At 31.9% G+C, this 23,222-nt stretch overlaps 3 protein-coding genes across 3 annotated transcripts; 1 reads left to right on the top strand and 2 right to left on the bottom strand.

Annotated features, from left to right (window-relative positions):
• Window positions 1-1,315: 1,315 nt before the first annotated feature.
• LOC732542 (TPR-containing protein kinase) lies at window positions 1,316-5,132 on the top strand. Its single transcript, NM_001249779.1, has 10 exons — window positions 1,316-1,473; window positions 1,566-1,789; window positions 1,913-2,048; window positions 2,310-2,443; window positions 2,519-2,624; window positions 2,740-2,825; window positions 3,017-3,205; window positions 3,361-3,525; window positions 4,152-4,265; window positions 4,744-5,132. The coding sequence occupies exons 1-10, from the start codon at window positions 1,392-1,394 to the stop codon at window positions 4,984-4,986; spliced, it is 1,479 nt and encodes a 492-aa protein (NP_001236708.1). The 5' UTR covers window positions 1,316-1,391; the 3' UTR covers window positions 4,987-5,132.
• A 1,693-nt stretch (window positions 5,133-6,825) lies between these two features.
• Window positions 6,826-10,666, bottom strand: LOC100793559 (dicarboxylate transporter 1, chloroplastic). The gene is made up of 3 exons (XM_003539445.4): window positions 9,293-10,666; window positions 8,143-8,364; window positions 6,826-7,479 (listed from the first exon to the last, which is right to left on the bottom strand). Exons 1-3 carry the CDS (start codon window positions 10,367-10,369, stop codon window positions 7,117-7,119), a joined length of 1,662 nt encoding a protein of 553 aa, XP_003539493.1. The 5' UTR covers window positions 10,370-10,666; the 3' UTR covers window positions 6,826-7,116.
• Window positions 10,667-18,479: 7,813 nt separating this feature from the next.
• LOC100786151 (transcription factor MYB46) lies at window positions 18,480-21,248 on the bottom strand. The gene is made up of 2 exons (XM_003539434.5): window positions 20,691-21,248; window positions 18,480-19,668 (listed from the first exon to the last, which is right to left on the bottom strand). Exons 1-2 carry the CDS (start codon window positions 20,975-20,977, stop codon window positions 18,945-18,947), a joined length of 1,011 nt encoding a protein of 336 aa, XP_003539482.1. The 5' UTR covers window positions 20,978-21,248; the 3' UTR covers window positions 18,480-18,944.
• Between the last annotated feature and the right edge of the window lie 1,974 nt (window positions 21,249-23,222).

Genomic DNA, 23,222 nt, shown 5'->3' with positions numbered 1-23,222 from the left:
TAATATATTTTTTCAATTTATAAAGAAAATATTAGAAAAAGTAAATACATTTAATATTTTGGAAATATAAAAGTATTTAATTTTTTTATACTTAACATGAAAAAATGATTTAAATTAAAAATTATTAGTATAAAAAATTATAATTATTATATGTCAAGGATATGTACTGAGTATATCAAATACCATTAATTAACATTGATCAAATCTTCATTTTACTTTATTTATAATAATCTTTTTTTACCGTAACACATTTTATATAAAATTCATTATTAAAATTAATTAAAACACTTGTTTTAATTACATTCAATAATTCAAAATTAATTATAATAAAATTAATTACATTTCTATTTTAAATAAGAATTATTGGTATCTTTAAGAGAAAATAATTATGATTAAAACAAAGAAAACTATTATAAGTAACAAATTCTCATTCTAAATATTCCAATGACAGTTACATATTTAAGATTCATGTGTAAAATTACTAATTAAAAATTGGATCAACTTTATGTTAAAATTAACTAAATATAGTGTGAAAGTTGTAATACATGTGAAGACTTTAGTCTTCTTATATTTATTATAACTTATTGTTAAGAATTTATTAAGATTAATTTAGTGGTAAAAGTTGTAATAAATATAAAAAGACTTAAGTTTGATTATTATTATGATGGTTATATAAAAAAATGTGTCAAGTGATATAAGTGTTTATATATATTTGTATTCACACCTAAAATAAATAAGACAATTATTAATAACACATTTTTAATACATTTTGTTAACAGAAATTTTATTTAATAAAAAACATAATGTTAACAGAGAAATTCATTAAATAAGAAAAATAATAATCAAATTATAATTTTTAATAGAGTAATAATATATGAATCATCTTTTAGTTTAATTTTTTAATTTTTTTTAAATCTTTTAACTGATGTTAAGAAAGGGTGTAATTGAAAAAAAGTATACTAAAGAGTTTGTTGTTTACCTTTCTGAGCAAATAAGCCTTAAACTGTGACAATAATTAAAAAGGAGAAAGCAAAGGAAGTGCAAAGGTGCGAGAAGAAAGTAGGAATGATGAAGAGAAGAGGTGACTGATATCATTCACTGCAGCAGAGAGCAGAGCAAAGAAAAGAGAAAAGAAAACCTTTGGATCCCAAAAAAGCCATATTTTTTCCCACCCACTTTCTCTCTTCCCAAACACCGCCGTATTTCGCTTTCTCCTTTCTTTTATCCCTTCCATGCCATACTTCTCTTCAATTCCTCTTTTTTAATCTTCTCTCTAACCTTTCCTCCTTCATAAGAGAAGAGCACACAAAGAAAGAAAAAAAGGTCTCATTCACTCACACACACACAACACAAGACAACTCTTTCTCTCTCGTGTGATTGCACTCTCACCAATGGGAGCTCGTTGCTCTAAATTCTCTCTCTGCTGGTGGCCTTCCCACCTCAAGTCAAACCTTCACAACTTGTCTGATAATGGTGACTTTCCTTTTCCCACTTCACAACAACAAAAAGGTGTTATTTTTAATCTGAATGCTAACTTCATTTTTGTTTTTGATTTCTGGGTACAGATGATGATGGGAAGAGGGATGAGAATGATCCTCGGGGAGGGTTCAGTGAGTACAGTTTGGATCAGTTAAGAGTTGCAACCTCAGGATTTTCACCTGACAACATTGTCTCAGAGCATGGAGAGAAGGCTCCAAACGTTGTCTACAGAGGGATGCTTGAAGATGATAGGTTGGTTGCTGTGAAGCGCTTCAACAAGTCTGCTTGGCCTGATTCTCGACAATTCCTAGTTCGTGCTGATTCTGCTTTTGTGTCCTTTTTTTTTTTTTTCGCTTTTCCTTGCATGTGTGGTTTGTGAGTGGAATTTTATGTCTGATTTTGGTGTCTGGTTTGGTTTGGTTGGACTTTTTAGGATGAGGCACGTGCTGTGGGGCAGCTAAGGAGTGAAAGATTGGCTAACTTGGTTGGGTGTTGCTGTGAGGGAGAAGAGAGGTTGCTTGTGGCAGAGTTCATGCCCAATGAAACTCTCTCAAAACACCTTTTTCATTGTGAGTTTTTTCTCCATTTGTTTGTTTATCTGTTTTACTTTTCTTCAGCAATCAACAGGAGAGAAGATCTAATTTTGATGTCATTTTGTTAAACCCCCTATTGTATTTTGAATGATTTGCTTGAAAAGCTACATTAAGAGTCCAGTTTGAGTTATTTGCTCTTTCAATTTTGTCCCCATGTTTATTGATGTAGTTTGTGAAATATTGGTTCTGTTTAATCCCCTCCTGATTTTGTGATTTGAATGAACTGCCCTCTGATAGGGGAAGCCCAGCCTATGAAATGGGCAATGAGGCTGAGGGTGGCCTTGTATTTAGCTCAAGCATTGGAATACTGCAGCAGTAAAGAAAGGGCATTGTACCATGATCTTAATGCATATAGAATTTTGTTTGATCAGGTATTTCAGCTTTTAACCTGTTTTGTGCCTCTTTCATTGTATTTTGTCAACTTATTTGGTACCAATGGTGGACAGGAAGCCAACCCTAGACTCTCTTGTTTTGGACTCATGAAAAACAGTAGGGATGGCAGAAGCTATAGTACAAATTTAGCCTTCACTCCTCCAGAGTACTTGAGGACAGGTAATATAGCCTTTTTGTTATAATTGTTTTACTTGGGACTAAAGGATTTTTTTTGTTAATTACACCCCTTTTTCTGGTTTATCGAATTCCCTAATGTGTGTTTGAAATTTGGCAGGAAGGATCACCCCTGAAAGTGTAGTCTACAGTTTTGGCACCCTATTGCTTGGTCTTCTGAGTGGAAAGCATATCCCACCCAGTCATGTACACTCTCATTTATTGTCTTTCATTTTAATTTAAGGTGGCATTGTGTTCAGTGAATCTTTGACCTGTACAATGTTGGCACTTTACAGTTGAATTTTACTAGATTTGCAAAAACATGGTTTGGCTTAAAATGATCATATCGTCATATAAGTATATAAAATCATAAACTAATAGGTAAGATAATCCCACAGGCACTTGACCTTATACGAGGCAAAAATTTTCTGTTGCTGATGGACTCATGTTTGGAAAGTCATTTTTCAAATGATGATGGGACTGAGTTAGTGAGATTAGCTTCACGCTGTTTACAGTATGAACCTCGTGAGAGACCAAATGTTAAGTTGCTTGTGACTGCTCTAACCCCTCTTCAGAAAGAAACTTCAGTATGCTCTTCTTCTTCCCTCCTTGCTTTTTGTCTCAAGTTCTTCTATTACAAGTCAATCAAGGATCTAAGTTTACTTGGTTGATATGTGTATGTTAGTGAAGCCAGTCGGAAGCATAGAAATTTATATGGTTTAAAGCTAATGGTATTTATCAGGTACCATCAAATGTTTTAATGGGCATACCAGATAGGAGTCTATCATCAAAGGAAACGGTTTCGTTGACGCCTTTTGGTGATGCTTGTTCAAGAAGAGATCTGACTGCAATACATGAAATTTTGGAAAAGATAGGCTACAAGGATGATGAAGATGTTGCAAATGAGGTAATTCATCATTTCTACTTCTCCCTCAATTAGACTTTTATCCAGAGAATGCAGTTGGAGGCTTATTTTATGCCTTCATAAGATTTTGAAATCTGCTTGATAGATGTAGTAGTTTGGAAACCTTGTTTTGGCCCCCACTCACACATTGTGCAATGCTATTGAGTTTACCACCCTATGTTCCAGTTTTCAGAGTGTAATTAACTGTTCTTTAAGTCTCTTCCCATTGGCTCAGTTGTTTTGAGGTCAATGTTTAATGAACTGCCAGATGCTTTTCCATTGTGTGGAAAAATTCTCACATGACACCATCTGCAATTAGTCTATATAGGTATATATAGACAGGCACAATCTTTTGCTAAAAAAACACTGGTCATATGCAACTAAAGACATTGTGTTGTAAATCTTTCTTATCCATGACAATTTACTTTAGCGTTTCTTCATTCTAGGGAATCTTCTGGTTTCGGTTCTGCTTTCCAATACTATCACTTGAGGGAGGGGGGGGGGGGGGGGATTCTGTAGTATGGCAAAAAATGTGTTCTTCACTAATTTTTTTGTAGTTCTTAGTAGAGCAGGATCTTGCTTGTAAAATGATAGTATTAATCCATTTGTGCCCTTTCATTGTATCACAGCTGTCCTTTCAAATGTGGACAAATCAAATACAAGAAACTCTAAATTCTAAGAAGCAAGGCGATTCTGCTTTTCATGCTAGAGACTTCTCCACGGCCATTGACTGCTATACACAAGTAAGTCAGCTAGAAATGCTAGGAATAAATTTTCAAACATCTGAACTTCAATTCTTCGTAAGTTGGTGTCAATCCTTCAGCTCTGCAAAATAACTAAGAAGTTTTCCATTGTCAATTTAATGAAGTATTTTCTGGCATGTCCACCAACATTTGCCTTGAGTAGTTGAATATTTTTGCTAGAACTGTAATGATGGATTGGTAGAATAAAGGGGGGCTTATCACTTTAGAATCATCTAAAAGCTTTTGGAAATTATGGTTGGGCAGAGTTTAAAATGTTATTATATATCTTGCCAGTTGCAGAAAGAGGGAAATGTCCAGAATAGACATTAGGAAAGCCTGTTGAACTTAACCTATACCATAGATCATAGATTTAGACCATTACTCAGAATGCATTGTAAATGAAGATTGATCAGTGGTTAATTATTATCCATGCTAGCTTTCTTATATTAGAATTTGATAATACTTGTTTTGTGTGGAGTTCATCGATGGTGGAACTATGGTATCACCAACCGTGTATGCCAGGCGCTGCTTGTGCTACCTGATGAATGACATGGCACAAGAAGCACTTGGAGATGCCATGCAAGCTCAATCAATATCTCCCACTTGGCCCACTGCATACTATCTTCAAGCAGCTGCTCTCTTCACCCTTGGCATGGACAATGATGCACAGGAAAGCCTTAAAGATGGCACAACACTGGAAACCAGGAAGTATAGAAATTGAAAGTTGAAACTGTATATAGTCTTTTTCCTTTCTTCTACTTCCCCTCATTGATCAAGCAAAATTTTTATATATCACTTTTAGCTGTATGTAGTAATTTTATATGTGCTTTAGACTCCTAATTGCGATGGCTATGGCCTCCCCCTGCATTCTCTCGTATTTTTGGTCCAATGCTGTGAATCTCAAAATGCTCAGATCCTTATAAAAGATGTCTTATTTCTTGTCAGCCATTCCCACCCACCTAAGTCATATACTTCCTAGATAAATTCATGAGCACAATAAATTTCGGTATCTTTCATATCTTAACCACTACTAGGCCAAATTTGTCAGTAACTATCACATTACGTATTAATCTATTCACTCGTTTGATTTGATTTTGTAGCAGATATCATGTAATGATAAGCTATATAGAGGAGAAAAAAATGTACAACAATTTTTATTTGAAAGGGGAAGTAAGCCGGAGTTGTGCTAAAACAGTAAAGCACAACACTTAAATTTTGTATTAGCTGCTTTGGTTGTAAATTAGTATCATTCAGAACAAATTTAAAAGCAACAGAGAATAGAGAATCGTAGGACGAAGAAGCAAGCAATATACTACCATGATATGAATATAAAAAATTATATACTCTCTAAACAAGTTGTGGTTAGAAATTTGAAGAATGAAATTAATGAGTGGAAATATCCTGGAGTTGACACTAGATATTTTGCTCTTTAACCCTCCGGTTTATATATTTAGAGGAGAGTGACTTAATAACCCTCCGGTTATTAAATCTCCCTTGCTAAACAACATAAAACGTTTTTCTACCAACAGTGTTGGACATAAATTTATGCTTTGGTGGTTCTATCTTAGGAGTTATTTAGTATTTAAATCCAAATGTTATATATATATCAATCAGTGTACCAATATTATTTTATAGTGTCCTAATCCTATATATTGAGCATTTAGTTTTATTTTTTAACTTTGAATCCTTATAAATATTTCTTAATTTTAATTTCATATTTACTTTAATAATTATCTCAAAATTTCTTTTCCAATCATCTTAATTAAATTACTTTTTTCTCTTTATCTGTATACTTGATTTTTTTAAAAAATTACTTATGTCTTTCAATTTATCTATTTTACCTTCATTTCTAATTTTTATTTCAATAATTTATTAAAACAATTTGTTAATATTTAAAAACAATCTTGTAATACAATATAAATTATTATCATAAATTTTATATTAACAAATATTTATTTATTAAAAAATTTAGCTGTATAAAATAAATATTTACTAAAGCTTAGTACAGGGAGGGAGAGGGAGGCACGGTAGTTTTTTGTCTAAGGTGATATTCAATCTTTTTATGGCTTTTATCTCCATGCGTTTGATACATTCAAAGACGAAAGATACTGCTGGAGAGGATCCGCATCCATCTAGTTTCCGTATTTGAAATACTCTGTTGAGTCTAATGTTATGTCCGTTCATTTAGTTCTCAAATAATATTCAGAAAACAAAAATGCTGATGCATTAAAAAAATTCTCAAATATTCTTTTTGTTTAAAAAATCATCTGTCATTCATTTTACAAATAATTATTCGTACTAATATCGTTACAGTTCAGAAAAATAAAATATTTTAAAACCAATCAATCAATTAGATGAATAACATTGGAAACAGGCTTACAACGCAACATTGATAAAAACATGTAACGAGGACAAGGTTATGAACAAAGTAAAACAAAGTGAAAAAGACTAGAGTGTGGAGCATTTGTTGACAGACAATTATGATAACTGGCAAATTTCAGCTATATGAATGCAATATCTAAAATTCACAATATTGACACCCCACACAAGAATACAACACTTGCTCAACAAAAATCCATTCAAGGCATACAACTACAACATATCCTGAATGGCAGGATGTCCTTACATTTCATAATGTAAATATTCTACCCGGGATCTAAAATGACCAACTGTATCCATGTCCCACCTAAATCTCCTTCAAAACCTCCCAAAGATTATTTTAGAAAGAATTGGAAAAAGAAAAGCAGTTTGCTTCAACTGCTGAGATAATAATAAGGAGGATTCATTCATGAATGTATACAAAAATCTTAAATTAGAAATTCTGTGTAGGCAAATTTAAATAGTTGGCCTCTTACCACAAGCCAATGAATTTCCACCAAACTCCTCCTAGTCCTAGCCAGATTATAATGTTAACAATACTAATGAGGAATCCATAGCCCCACCATTTAGCAAGGGGAACATAGTTGGCACCGAAAAACACAGGAGCTGATCCAATTCCATAATGAGTAAGGCCACCCATAAGGTTGGAGAGGAAGGACAGCACTATGGCTCCAAAGAATGGCGGAGTCCCCAGAGCAGTGGCCACAGACAAAAATGCAGTAAACATGGCACCAATATGAGCAGCTCCACTCGCAAAGAAGTAATGAGAGTAAAAGTATAGAAGGACTAGAATTCCAAAAGATAATTGCCATGATAGACCCAATCCACCGACAAACTACATAAATAAATAATGACATTAGCAAATCATTTCATTAAAAAAATCAAGGAATATCATAAATTATTCAAATAATTTCTCAAAATATAAAATTTTATAAACACATGCATGCTGCACAATGCAAATTCTCCTCTGCTGAGCATTTTCAGGCATGTGAATACATGCCACAAATCTGAAAGGTGCCCATGATACAAGGTATGCACGTAAATATTATTGCCATTGAAGATCATTTCTTCAGTGGCAATTATCATGCGTTGACAATGAAGGTGACGTTCCAAAACTCAGAAGTATGAACAAAGCAGAGAAATGAAACAAGATGCATAATGAAGACCTTATTCCAAGAGATTACACTAGCAAACTGATCAATCATTACATACTAGAGGCAAGTATGTCCAATAATCATATGCAGTTGGACAAAAGCTTGATTAGCTTCAGCATATTTCAAAACACAAAAAAGGTTCCTGTGTTTGGTTGGTTTGGTCAAACGACTAGAACAATTTGATTAGATAATGATACAATGAAACTTATTCTAAAACAAAAAACCATGCATTCACAATTTCACCCCAAAGAACAGATAAAAGGCAAAAGAGTTAAACATCAATTATCAGGAGAAGCATAATGTTAAATGAATATTAGCCAGCAGATGGAAACGGAAAAAAATACCTTGACAACAGTTTGACTGAACCAAGAAATGAGACCATATTTGTTCAGGTAGCCAGCCATTGCTATGAGGGCAGCAAACCATGTGAGGGTATCCCAAGCAACTCCTTCAGCTAAGCACTCCTTCCATGTTACAACCCCAGTGACAAGAAGTACAGATAATCCAAGAATTGCAGCAGATACAGCATCAATGTTAAGAAGTCCTCCAAATACCCAAAGTCCCACCTGGTTACAAAACAATCAAAGATTCTTAGGCATTTAAAGTACCACATACTATTCACCTTATTAAGACACAAGGCATACAACAATACAGCTACCACTAAATGATTATTTTCACAGACCAATAAGAAGCTGAAAGTAACCAGGGGACTCACAACTAAACAAAATTAAAAATGGCATGATTAGTCATGACCAATGTTTGATATTTCCATTGACTTGGCTGTAAAGCAAATGCACATATGTCCTATGATCAGCCTTGCACTGAGACTGAATGTTCAACAAAACTAAGGACAGAAAATTCTAGCACAGATTAGAAACCAAAGCATGCCATCATATACAGCTAACATTAAGTTCAAAAAGTAAATACTAATAAAATAAGCAAAAAGTTTGGAAGTGAGTGACCGAAGGAATTCCCAAGGACCAACTCTGCAATTAGATTAGCATTTTTTAAGAAGAGAACTTTAATGTGCAGTCACATTTCGAAAACTACATTTGAAATCCCAAGCCCTTTATGAGTAACTGGCAAGCTAAGATTGTCAGAAACCAAATCAACAGACTCATCCCATCACAAATAACAGAGTTGTTAATGCTATCAAACCTTCGACAAACATAGCTCCAAATTAGTTGATTCAATTTCTCCCTATTGCACAATGCACGTCTAAGTGTAGTGTTTAGTCCACAGTCCACACACACAACAAAGTAGATTCATCTATTCTATTAATAAAACCACTTTTAAAACACATCACTCTCTTAACTTCATGCAAAGTTATGTTCAATTTTGTCCTAGCTACAATATTTAAAACACATCACTCTCTTAACTTCATGCAAAGTTATGTTCAATTTTGTCCTAGCTACAATATATAAAACACCCACATGTTACATTCTACAAAACACTACTCAGAACAATAAATCAAATTAAATTTGATTTGATTACCGTGAGAAACAGAGTGGCAGTCATGATCTTCTCATTGGTCGTCATGGGCCCCATCTTCTCCAACTTCTCCTTCGCAAGCTTAGGAGCATCAGGACTACTCTTCAGTGTCGGCGGATATATAACATACAAAATCAACGGCACCAACACCAACGACGCCAAGCCAGGCACAATTGCGGCTTTAGCCCAATCCAACCACCCAATCGTCTGGTTAATGGAATTCTGCGTCAGAGTCGCGCACAGCGGATTCGCTGCCATCGCCGTCAAGAACATCGCCGACGTAATCACGGAGGTCTGAAAGCACGTGAGCATGAGCCACGCCCCCAACCTGTGCTCTGTCCCGTCGCCGGCGTTGCTCCCGCAAGCCACGCACAGCGCCTTCACCAGCGGTAGGAAAATCCCCCCCGCCCTCGCCGACACCGAGGGAATCGCCGGCGCAAGAAGCGCCTCGCTGAAGACCAAGCTGTAACCTAACCCTAGCGAGGAGCTACCGAAGAGCTTAACGAATTGGTACGCGACGCGGTTTCCGAGGCCGGTTTTGATGAAACCCTTGGCGAAGAAGAAGGCGAGGGCGATGAGCCAGGGGATGGGATCGCCGAAGCCGGAGAATGCGGCGGCGAAGGGTAGGGTTTTGGTGAGAACGGAAACACCTAACCCTAATATTGCTACCGCGCCAAGAGGCAAGGGTTGCGTTATAATGCCGACGATTGTGCCTAGGAAAATCGCGAGTAGTTGCCACGCGTTGCGGTTCACGCCGGCGGGAACCGGTGAGAACCAGAGGATTACTCCCGTCGCGATGGAGGCTATTAGCGGTTTTATGGCAGCGCCTTGCCATGGCTGTACCGGAGCCGGCGCCGGGGTGATGGAGGCAGCGGAGGCTCTGACTGTTAAAGCGGAGGGTTTGCGAGTGGAAATTAGGTGTGGTTTTTTGAGTGAGAAATTTGGGAAGGAGGAGATTGAAGCGTGGAGGTTTGGTTTGAGTGAAATGGAAGCGTGGCGGTTTGGTTTGAGTGTGGCGGTGGTGTTGCGGCGGAGACGGAGGGAGGGGAGGGCGGTGGTGGTGAGTGCAACGGAGGCCATGGTGGGAGGGAGTGGGATCTAGTGAGGTGGCGGTGTTGGGGATTAATAGAGTGGCAGCATGTGATGTGATTTGATTGTGGGGCGTTGGATTTGGAGTGGACGGTGGAGATTGGGTGTGGAATATGCGGCTCCGTTTGTTGGTGAGGAATTGGTGGCTTTGTGATTGACGTCTGAGATGTGGATATCTCCGCCACAAATTATTGATATTAACACGTGGCGGTATGTGAATGGGTCATTGTACACATCGGATTGATGCTTTTGGTGAAGTGAAGTGGATGAACACGTGGTGTTGCGTGTGAGTTAACGCTTTCGAAATGATTTTGTAATATTTATAAGAATTTAAAGGATTTTATAAATTTATAAGATTTGAAATAATTTTGTAAACTTTTAAAAACACATTTAAAATTATAAGAGTGAGTGAAAAAATAATAAGAAATGATTATATTTGGATAAAAAAAAGTAAAATCATATAACCTTTTTAATCTTTTAATAGTTATATTGGTTATAACTTTATGTCATTTTATACTAACATTTTTTTTAATAGTATTTTCTCATTCTCACTTTTATATTTGAATAATAGATTTAAAATTATATGTTGGATTTTGAATATTTTTAATTGTTATAATTATTCATGATAAATCTAATGTCACATTTAAATGCGATGAAAAAGTAAACATATATTAAAAGATGAACATAGTTGATATAAGGAAAACATGATTAATCCTAACACATAAGACAAATACTAATTTAATTTAGAAAACAAAGGAAAAACTATAGAAGGAAGGAATATATTTGACATTTTTTTATTCAAAAGAATAAGAGAAATATATATGAGACACGCATCTTAAAAATATTAAAAAGAGAAGATGGTATGTGTCATGAGAAAAAATAAAGTCTAGTAACCAATAAAAAAATAAAGAAAAAATCTAACAAAATCTCAAGGTTTTGAATGAGATTTTTTTATAGATGTTTTATATCAAAAAATCTGATGAATTTCATCAAAATCTTTCTTAAAAACATCAAAATTTATATATTTTTAAATATCAAAAGACTTTTTATAAGTTATAAAAAATCTTAATTTAATACCACTGGATTATGTTGCCTTCTTACAAAATATTAGAAGTTTTAATTGAATACCATAAGACTTATTTATACTATTTAAAAATCTTGATTGAATATCATATAAGAATTTTTTTTTATAAAAAAGTCTTTTACAATTTTGATAGAGTTTCCCACTCTTTGATAGTGATATTATTAGACATTAGAAACTTAAAGTATTGATCATAAAAAAATATAATTATTTTTCATAGAAAATTATGTATGTATATATATATATATATATATACTCATACCCTATGTAAATTTGTGAATATATATACCATCACGTAGTCCGTCTCAATATTTTGGATAATTATTCTTGCCACCTGTGGATATTTTTGGGGTTATATATAGTATGAGTATATTTGTGTCATTCTCAGTTTCCAATGTGTGTGTCCTTTTGAAGATTTTATTTTATGGAGTGATGCCATGTGACACCCATATTCATTCGTTCAAAATAATTTAATTAATGTAAATTTTGTCTTTATTATATTTTATTTATTTTCAATAGAATCTTAAATTAATTATAATACATAAAAACCATATAAATTGAAATATTCAAATTTTATATTTATTTTATTGTTTTAAATTTTATATAGAAGATATAAGAATGATGTAAATTGATATGATATATTTTTTGTTGATTCAAGTAAAAATGGGAAAAATATCCAATTACAAGTATATTTTTAAAATATAGTAATTGTTATTAAAAGTAATTTTTAGTTAAACAGATGTCTTTATAATTTGCATAAGAAAAATTTAAATCAATTCACACATGCTATTTTACCATAATAAAACATACACCTGCATAATTTTACTTGATTGCCTAATAAAATAATTTAAATAAACATTAATTCATTTTATATATTTATTGAATATTATATATTTATTTATAATTTAAAATTTTTAAATTCATCACAATTTATTTTTATATTTTAAACAAATATAAAATACAATTAATTGATTGTCCAATATATTTTAATTTTAATTAATTAAGATAATTACGATCAATGCAGTGAACAGTTTTTCTGTTTTTATTTCATTAGGGATTCTCTCTATGATTGTATATACCAACATATTAAAATTGAAGGTCTCATATCATTTTCTTTGACTTTTTTCCTTTTATTTGCTTAAGACAACATATCTGATATTGAAAATGATTAGTTCTCATTAATGATATAAAGTGATATCTCTTATTCTATGTTATTTATGAAATTTCATTATTTATGTTTAGGACATACTTTGATGGCATTGTTAAAGGTAAACAACAATTTATGATTCTTTATTGTTATGATTCTCAAATTCTTGCATTATGATAGTTTTGTTTTATGGATTGTGTTTGCTTTTGTAGCTCTTGCCAATTGTGTTTCATTTACACATGTTTACCTTATAGATGAAAAATGGAAGATTTGTTCAAGTTTGTGTTTGTCTAATAGTAGATTTGGTTGTTTTAATGAGACATATTTAAATGCGTTAATAGTGTTTGATTGATAATTAATTAATTTATTAAATATATCTAGTTACAAATTTATCTAATAAAATAAATTCTACCATTTTTTGTAGGTTAATTAAATCAAATAAATTTTTTTATATTCTACTTGTGATTTTTTCTCCTTTTTTATTTTTTTAGTTTTAATTACTTTCCAACAAAAGTTATGTATAATTTTTTTTACCATGAGTATATGTTTGGTTTAATTAAATTGTTAAATCTTATGTGCATTTTTATTTTATATAATACCTTAATTAATTTATTATTATTTTTGGAATATTTTTATAATTACAATAACCAATTATCTATTATCAAAATAATAAATAAAATATTTTATTTATTAATTGTGATATATTTAAAACGTTGAAACTATGCAATTAGTTACGAGTGTAAAATATATAAACATATGCATAAATAATAATAAATATATTTAATCAACAATGCCCTAAATTCAATTTTAATTAACACAATTTTATTCAATTTTTTAATCCCAGATCAAGTGTGCAAATGAAAAATAAAATAAAAAATCAACTAAATTAACTTTTTTTAAGAAAAAAAAAGTCAAAAGAGAACATGTAAGATATCACTAAAGTGAATGAGATCCTATCTCGAACAACAATTCCAATAGTAATAATAATTTTTTAGAACAACTGTATATATAAAATATATTTAAATATTTATTGACATATCTACTAACATATATTTATTAAAATTTAATCTAAATAAAATATATTAAATTCAAATAATATAAAAATATTTCTATAAATTATAAAATGTGAATTTAATATCCTTACAAAGCACAAGAAACTAAGCCTGTTAAGATTACAAAGGAGGAATGAGAGTGTATTTAGAAAATTTGGGGAGTGTAAAAAGCAAGTACCTATATATATATATATATATTTTTTTTTTTCTGGAATAAATAATTGGGCCTTGGTTTAACACGTTGAGAATGATTTTCTGTTTTATGTGTTCAATGTGTGTGAAAGACCCGAAAATTAACCATGGCATCAACTTTCACTAGATTAAACTTTTTTATGGTTTGATTATTTTTATTTATAATTTTTCTTTAAATAAATCTTATTATTTAATTTCATAGTTGCTAGATATCTCCTCACTAAAAAAAATACAACAAATTTTATTAAAATATAATTTTATATTTAATAAGATGATTTAAGATTGAAGATGGATAGTCATTCATTTATATTATATATATGAGAATTACTAACATACACCCACTCAAAAATTAAAAGGTGTATATTAGCGATTATATCTTTTCTATAAAATTAATAGAGACCTTTCTACTCCATTATGTTTTTATTTTGAGAAAAAAATGTCATGATGATTTGCAAAAATTTAATCGTGTGCCTTTCTGAATTATATAACAATTTCAATCACAGTACTCTTTTTTTTTTTAATAAAAATAGAAAATCAAGTTATTATTGTTATTATTATTTATAGAAGTTCTTGCTTATGATGGTCGTAGTTTCCATCTCAATTTTGTCAGTAATGTTTCGTTTGTTGTAATATTTCAGTTTATGTTAAGAGCTTGTTGATACAAGACAATTTTTTAGTTCTCCAAAAAATATAGTAGTGTTGAAAGTATTTATTTCTCACGTTTGGTTTATTTTTGAATATTAACATTCCCTGAAAATTAAATTATTTTCAGCTATGTTTTCACAAAATTGTTTTAATATAAATATGAGAATCTAACTTTCTTGAATAAGAAAAATAGTTAAGGTATCTTTTTTTTTTATACTTATCATTTTATTTTTCTTAGATCATTTAATGTGATAAATAATCAATTTTTTATTATAAAATATCATATTATTATTTTATTCACAATACATGAAATTTTTTTCCGTCAACTAAATGCACTCTAAAATTCTTGAAATTCTAAACCCACTTTTGAAACTTTGTAGGAGTTAGAATTCAGTTTGAAAAATCATAGGTGATGGAATGGTTTAAAGTTTCATTAGCTATATATAATTTTACACTGCAAATACTATCAACAAAGTCGCTTTGGCCGTGTGGTTAAGGCGTGTGCCTGCTAAGTACATGAGTTTTTTGTTAACGGGTTCTACCACCCTCGTTCGGATTGGATTTAATTTTATTAGTTTTTAACTCAATCCAATTAAATTTAAAAATTATTAAAAAATGTCATTCCTTAGGTATTGGAAAAAAATAAAATAAATTCTCAAATTCAAAAATAGTAAAAATATTATTTTTTACATAATGATATTTTTTTTAAAATTAATATTCACAAAACATTATATTATTTATATGATAAATAAAAAAATTATAAATATATACTCACAATATTATTCATAAAATAATATATTATCTTAAAAATAAACTACAAAAAATAAATAATATGTTACCTTAGACATAAAGTGTGTTTAGTCTAGAGTAATTTAAGTTCGGATGTAAAACTTTAAATACGTCATTCAATTTAATTTATGTATTGCCCACAAAAATTTAGTTAAATTAGACGGGTTCGCATATTGAATCCGAAATGCATACATCCATACTTTCTAATTTCTAATGTGTGTTGAAGTTTCCACCACTCCATTGTGGACAACGACTACGGGTGTGTTTTGTTTTTTGTGAGCAACACATAAATCAATATTCATCGTTTTATTAGTAAGCTGAATCCATTATCTCATGATTACATCAACCTTCGTACATTTCTTCAGAGTTACATAATTTTATACACACGTAGAATCTCTCTCTATTTTCATCACATTGGGAAATTTTTGTTTGTACCAAAAGAATTGCACAAAATTACCTGTTCAAGTTTTTAAACAATCATTTTATATGCATTTTCACTCACCTATATATGGTAATTAGGGTCTCATCGACTCTTACATTTTCATTGTTATTTTTATATGAAATAATTCGTTCAAAACAACAGAGCTATTTTATATGTTAGATTTTGATACAGTAACGTTTAATATACTGTACTAATTTTTACATATATATTTTTAATATTTTTAACATAATAAATACTTCTTTTTATTAATTTTTTTCTTCTATTTTCTTACTCCTAAGAAAGCCATCTAGCATTTTCTTTTGTCTTTTAGTAATAGATACAATTGGCTTCAAATTCAGAGAGGACGAAGGTTCATGATTGCGAGTTTTTTTTTTTTTTTGGGTGTGCTAATATAATAGACCAAAGTTGCTTGAAAACAATGTCACGTTACCAACTTTAATATCTAGCAATAAATGAAAAAAGGTCATGATTAATGCTACTTTACACTTTCGGACTATTCCTCATCTTGCACAAGCAGCGCCATTGAATGTGTGTGGAGTCGTCACATCGACACTAACACATGTCTAATGCAATAATTACACTATAAAAAACGTGAGTATAATTTTATTAGAGTTAGGAGTAGTACAAAAATTTCACCCTCGTAACAGGTCCCAAATCCCAAACAAAATCACTTTAGCATGCATTTAAATTGTGACATTTGAGCAGGTTGAAATAGAGATGGAAATTTTAGCTAGTGTTTTAAAGCTGTATGATGTTGTTAGCTTTACACACAAACTCCAATGCCTAAATAAGACTACAGCAGAATAACAACATCTAGTATGGAAAATTGTACCTAAAAAGGGTGTATGTTCTATATATAGTTATCCCATAAAGGATAGGCTTAGATCAATACTGAATAAAAGTATCATAGAGATAATGATCTTAGTTTATAGTTTTTGGATCGCTCCAAGATTGATTTCCGATCTTGTTCTCATCACTTGGAAACCTCTTTATCCTACGTGGTCAATGTTGAGGGATTATATGTGTCTTGCATGACCTCATCACTTGGGAGTCTTTTTGTTTTGTCTGCTTGAACATGAGGGGATGTTTACTTTCTGGAGTTGGTTTTTGATCTTCACCTCCTCACTTGGGAGCCTCTTTGCCCTGCGTGGTTGAGGCTAAGGAACCTCAACACTTGGGAGCCAATTTGGATCACAATATCGTAGTATAAGAACTCCTTTTCCCCTGCCCCAAAGAATTCACAATTTTTAGCGTGACAAGTTGAAACCTAGGGGTTAACATAGGGCCAAGATTAATAATGCACTTGAATGCTTTGGATTGGTGACCTCATGTCTTGTCCGAGGAAGCCTACTCAAACATGATGAAATACACTTAGTTTGGTCTTTTATTTTACTTTCTAGTTTTAATTTAATCTTTTAAATTTTAAAAATTAAAATAATCTTTTCATCTATTTTTTGGCCAAAATAATTAATTTGGACTGATGTGACCAACATCCATATATATAATACGGCATCTCTCATAATTTATCACTTATTACAAAATTAACTAAATTAGTGTAATAAACTGATGAAATGATAAACTTAATTTAATATAGGCACTTTAAGAAATGAAAAATATGGTCTTTTAAACTTAAAAGATTCAATTTGAAAAAGAAAAAAAAATAGAGTTTAGTATTTTTATTTTCATATTCCCTGCCGTAAGAAACTAAAATTTCCTTTTCTTAATGTTAGGTTAAAAAAATCTAGGACCAATGTGGTTCGTTTATCGTACCCGGCCTTTGTTCGTTATAATGATTGATTTTGATAGTGTTTCTAGGTTAAAATAATTGTGAAACACACGTGATAATTATTATGGCATGGTGCGTTAGTATTCCAATAGGAAATGATATCGTAAGGCACTCTCTCTTCCCTATCTCCCCGTCGGTAACCCAACTTGTCATTTCAATTAGAGTTGCTTTAAATTCACTTCATCATGCTATTCGATACACAACAGAAAATTTCTCGTTGCACTGATTATTTCCCATCACAATTACATTTAGCTATCTTCAAAAGTTGAAAACCAAAGCTGGAGTTATAATTACTATTTGAAATCAACAGCATATAGCTCAAACTAACTTTCATATAATATGATGAAAACCCACAAACTAATTAAAAACTAATTCGACTAAGTATCTATTAACCACGATTCATTCATCACCGTGGTGGACATATATATTTTATAAACGCAAATCTGATTGTTGCTTACAAAATTCTAAGAGCAGAATCATTCAGCATTGTGATCTTAATGGCATTCAGTTTGAATAAATTTAAGGGTTGGCCGGCGGAAGCAATACAAACTTATCATTATTTACAGTGTTGTTTTGTACATCTCAGAGTACTATTGTATATATTATTTAAACAACGATGATGTTGGATATTTCGAATTTTAATTAGTTGACTAAAAAGTGTCTAAAATGATTAATAATTCCGCACCATTCTGTCCATTCATTTCCGTCAAATCCAAACTTTTATTTTATTTTCTTAATTTAATATTTAATCAATCATATATCTGTTTGCTTTTCCTATCATTTCATTCAAACTTTTTAATACTAATTAATAGGAAAAAAGATGTATGCGCATTGTCATGTTAGTAATCACAGAGAAAGAAAAAGATAGAAGAGAGAAATATATATGATTTAACAAAAAGAGAAAAACAAAAAATAATGAATGTTTATGAAGTGTCTAAATTTTTTTAGACATACCAATAGGCAGCTCTCAGTAACAATATATATCTGGAAGTATTATTATTATTCACCAAATAGTACTTGAACAGAAATATAATGTTTGACAATCTATTCACATCTAATTCACAAGTATGACAGATTCTTGTAAATAACTACACTGGTTTACGAGATACAAAGTGACCTCATCAATGTCATCAAGGTGACAAATTTGCAAGACTAATTACATGATCACCAATCCTGCAGATATACATGATTGACTTTTATTTCAGACCTACGTACCTTGTTAATCAGTGAATTTGCTCCTCCTGGAGAATAATGGCAAAAATACAAATTACAAGGTTTTTTTAGGGAGATCACAAAGTGTACCTAATAAGATATGTATATATATATATATATATATATGGAGGTGCTGATTCCGATAATGACTAGCTAGCTGGCAGCCAAATGGGATCCTCATCAGAATCAGAAGATTTAAAAAAAGGGAAAGAGAGAAAACTTATTGGATATTTGAAAAATCAAGAAAGGGAAAGGATGAAACATCTTTCATTAACTCCTCCAAGTCCCACTCTCCAATGGTTAACTCTTCCTGAAACAAATTCTCCACCCCACCAGCCCTATTTTCAGCTCTCTTATTGTTGCTATTAATGTTGCAATTATTAAGGAGGATACTGTTTATGTCATCAAAGTAACTATTGTTAGTATCTGTGTTGCATGTGCTCTCCACTTTCAGGTTATGGTCAGAAGTAGTGCTAACACTCTCTAGAGGGGGAACATACACATCCCCTTCTGCACCAATATTTACACTCCCAAATACTCCTCCATTTTCCAAATAAATCCCTTTGTTGTCAACTCCACTTTGTGATGATGAGAAGCATGGCCCTGTGCTATTGAAGAATCCACCAGAACATGGCATGTTTAGTCCATGCTCTAGCATAGGCAACCTGTCAATTATGGAATTGAGAACCATGGCATGCATGGAGGGTGATTGAGATGATGAATTGAACATAGGCATAAAATCAGCATGTTGTTGATCTTGGGTATTAGAAGTAGTAAACCCTGCCATGTTAAGGTCTCTGTTATTAGGCTCATATGAGGACTCGCTTCCATTTGGTGAGGTGTTGGATGACATGTTCTTGAGTCTTTTCTTTATTGTTGAATTCCAAAAATTCTTAATTTCATTGTCTGTTCTCCCTGGTAAGCGCGCCGCTATTTGAGACCATCTTTAAAAGTGAAACACAATATTGAATACTTGTCAGCTAAGTACATAGCACAAACTAATTGAATTAATTTGGTTGGTGTGGCTAAAAAAGAATGCATGCTTTCATGGAAGCTAATATATAGTTTTTTAATTATTAAGTGTTTCAAATAATGGAGTGCCTTCAACTCGAAGTCCAAATACAGACGAATCGCAATACTTATAAATGTTGTTTTCAAATTGTCCTTTTGTCCTCTACAAGGAGCCGCCTAGACTTATAAATATATGCATATTATATTGAATGCATGCTGTGCATATATATTTTAACTTTGAATTATTTGTTCCATATATTAGACTAAGGAGAACTAGATTTTGACATCCAAAGACTCAACAAAACCATCTTGAAGTTTTTGTCGGTCTTAATGTAAATACGAAGATATCTTAAAATAACTATTATTTCTATATAAGTATTAGTTGGCCATGGTATGTGTGGCTGTGAACTTTCTTGCATATACTTGAGACACATGCATTTTTTTCATAGGTAAATGATGGCACATGGAATTCGATGGCTCTTCACAATTTATTCATATATTGCATCTAAATTAACCCCACCCACCTAGTGATGGCTCTATAACAAATAAAGAATTTTGAAATGGTATTAAGACTCGTTCTTTGTTTTCTTTTCAAACATTAATCATGCATCTATCTCCCTTTCACTTTTTCAAATAAGGACGATGGCTAAAGTTAGAAGGAGCTAGTGGGTGTTACATATATGTTAGAGATGTCAGATACGCTTAGTTACATGGATTTGCATTATAAAATAATTGAGCTAGATATATTCGTACACACGCCCGTATAAGTATATTCGGATTTACAAATATACATAATACATGTGCAACATTGAAGATCATACAGAATTAAGTTTTAAATGCATTATGGCATATATATTGTTAATGATGCATGAATTAATAAAATATGTGGTAACAAAATGGATGAGTTTTGGCTAGAGAATATGCATATGTAGGTAGAAAAGAAGGCTAGGTGAACCTGTTTCCGAGAAGGGAATGCAAGTGGATGATGAGTTCCTCTTCTTGTTGTGAGAATGCACCTCGTTTAAGATCAGGCCTCAAGTAGTTGATCCATCGAAGGCGACAACTTTTGCCACACCTTTGAAGGCCAGCATTTCTGGCTACATCGCTCCAACAACCTTGTCCACTGTTTAGCATGTAGTTCATGAGCTTGTCATCTTCTTCAGGTGACCACAACCCTTTTCTAAGCTTGTTATTAATGTTGTTGTTGTTGTTGTTGTTTCCAGAAACCTCGGGCTTCCTCATTGTTGTACACACTAGCTAGGTTGATGATTCCTGACCCCAGTGTTCAAAATATTATTCCACTGATGGCCAATTTTTCCTCTCCCAACAACGGGTCTGATGTAAGATAATAAGAGAAGCATTTATAGAGAGAGAAAGATAACAAAGAAGCTTCATAGGGTGGGAATGATGATGATAATGATGGTGATGGTTTTGGGCTTAGCTTACAAAATAGAGAAGAGCCAGAGAGAGAGAGAGAGTTGGTTGATGAGTCTAGTAGAAAACGGTTTGGAGAGGGACATGAGGGATTGAGAAAGATGGGTGTCTTCTTGTCTTTGACTCCATGGCCTTTGTCTTTTTTTCTTTTCTAATTTTCTCTTCACTCACAAGGTAATAATCATGCGTGAACCATAGAATGACACACACACATATACGCACCAATTTTATTTTATTTTTTTAAAAATATTGTAGCTACAAGTTTGTTTTGTAACCAAGCCAAAGATATTTGCTTCCACTTCACATAATCTCTTCCTCTCTACCCCTACACGTGTTGTTGAAGATATTATAAAAAGAAAAGTTTATATATTGTTAATTATTTTTTGTGCATAAGATCCACATGCCTAAGTTTCATTATTACACGAAAAGAAGTAAAACAGACTCAATATGTGTACGAACATATATGTTATATACGCTTTTGAACATTCCTGAAAAGTGTTAAGATTGAAATTTGAAGGTCTCTTGTCCTCTTTCTTTTTTCTATCTTTCTCTATATATAATTTGTTATTTTTTAAAAGAAATATGTTAATAAGTCATATAACACAAAATTTATTAAAATTCTTCGAAATTAGACGTACTTGGTTAAATTATTTTTTAAAATAAAAGTATATTAACGCGTATAAGTAAGTATTAATGTATATATTCCCACTTAATTTGTTTTGAAGGATATTTTAGCATCTTATGACTTGAATATGCTGAAAACACACATTAGATGTACTGAGATACTCTTTTTGAAAAAGAAATGAAAGTATATGCGTATTAACAACCCACCCCTCACCCCATAGTATTCTTAAATCAGTGCATCTCGTATAAAAAAAACACTGGATACGCTATGATGAATATTATCCATGATCAATCTAGCTGGTAATGGAGGATCTCGTCACTGCCAAATTGATGATCTGATAGAATTGACTTCGATGTTAATTGATATTAAGCCAATACTATGAAGCTGTTACTTTCACCCACCAAATTAAAATAAAGATTCCTTAATAATTATGTATTTAATCATGTTGGTTTTATAAACATCCTAGCAAGAGACCCAATTAATGACTTCGTTGGCAACACAAGAGTTTATAAAAAAGAATCTGAATTTGATTTTGATATAACACATATTTTTTATAAGGTATGGAATGTTTTAAATGTGATTAAATTTCAGATAAAGAACAACAGAATAATTCACAATTAAGAGAACAAAAACTGGTAAAGATGCTAAGAGTTTCATTTTAAAAAGTAAAAAATCCTAATTATATAAAAACTTCCTATGAAAGATGGGTCCAAGGGTAGGGTGGTCTCGGTATATACTGCGGATTGCCAGCTGCTATGGTTAAGTAACACATATACAGCAGGTGCTATTTTGCAGAGAAATGCTGACTTTCATTAATAGTAAATGAAAAGAAGGTTTAGTAAATTGCAATTGAAGGAAGTCATTCACTTTAGCCTTCTTTGGTTTGTCATGCATATTCTTCTCCACATAAAGGTGAATCATGCTACAAAAAGAAGAAAGAAATGGTGCAACCGATAATTGACTTTTCGGACCATCTTTTTAGTGCAAGGACATAAACATATGGACAATTGCAGTTTCCTTATATAATAAACTAATTAACATTACAACCTTCAAAACAAGTTGACATCTAGACCCCAAATTTACTTTATTTTAAATTGGAGGTTAACAATCTGCTGACGTACTTATGATAAAATCTTAGCGATGAGGGTTAATTAATTAAATTATCTTCCCTATTTAAAAATAAATTAATAACTTGTAGCAAAACTATCCTGAGAGGACTGTGGTAGTTAAAGTGGTGGTTATAGGAGCCTAAACACTTCTCAAAAGCACATTAGATGACTATTGGAAGAATTGAACCCTAAAAAGATAAAGCCCATCCATTGCTAGCTGCGTAACTGGTGTAAGCACTAAGTATTAATTGGAATGTATCAAAACAAAACAGCCAAAATCTTTTCAATATAAGGAATAAAGTAGAGACCCACTTCTGCA

This window comes from Glycine max, chromosome 12, assembly GCF_000004515.6.
Source record: "Glycine max cultivar Williams 82 chromosome 12, Glycine_max_v4.0, whole genome shotgun sequence".
Lineage (NCBI taxonomy): Eukaryota > Viridiplantae > Streptophyta > Magnoliopsida > Fabales > Fabaceae > Glycine > Glycine max.
Note: the sequence above shows the minus strand (reverse complement) of the source record. Positions and strands in the feature narration are given on the sequence as shown.

What these genes read in the sequence shown, in the direction of transcription:
- LOC100793559 (XM_003539445.4), bottom strand. Translation starts at nt 10,369, where the DNA reads ATGGCCTCCGTTGCACTCACCACCACCGCCCTCCCCTCCCTCCGTCTC. An exon ending in CTGCCACTCTGTTTCTCACG is followed by an intron (nt 8,365 to 9,292) that starts GTAATCAAATCA and finishes TTTTGTAACCAG; the next exon opens with GTGGGACTTTGGGTATTTGG. An exon ending in TCAGTCAAACTGTTGTCAAG is followed by an intron (nt 7,480 to 8,142) that starts GTATTTTTTTCC and finishes TTATTTATGTAG; the next exon opens with TTTGTCGGTGGATTGGGTCT.
- LOC100786151 (XM_003539434.5), bottom strand. Translation starts at nt 20,977, where the DNA reads ATGAGGAAGCCCGAGGTTTCTGGAAACAACAACAACAACAACAACATT. An exon ending in CATTCCCTTCTCGGAAACAG is followed by an intron (nt 19,669 to 20,690) that starts GTTCACCTAGCC and finishes TCACTTTTAAAG; the next exon opens with ATGGTCTCAAATAGCGGCGC.
- LOC732542 (NM_001249779.1), top strand. Translation starts at nt 1,392, where the DNA reads ATGGGAGCTCGTTGCTCTAAATTCTCTCTCTGCTGGTGGCCTTCCCAC. An exon ending in TCACAACTTGTCTGATAATG is followed by an intron (nt 1,474 to 1,565) that starts GTGACTTTCCTT and finishes TTCTGGGTACAG; the next exon opens with ATGATGATGGGAAGAGGGAT. An exon ending in CTGATTCTCGACAATTCCTA is followed by an intron (nt 1,790 to 1,912) that starts GTTCGTGCTGAT and finishes TGGACTTTTTAG; the next exon opens with GATGAGGCACGTGCTGTGGG.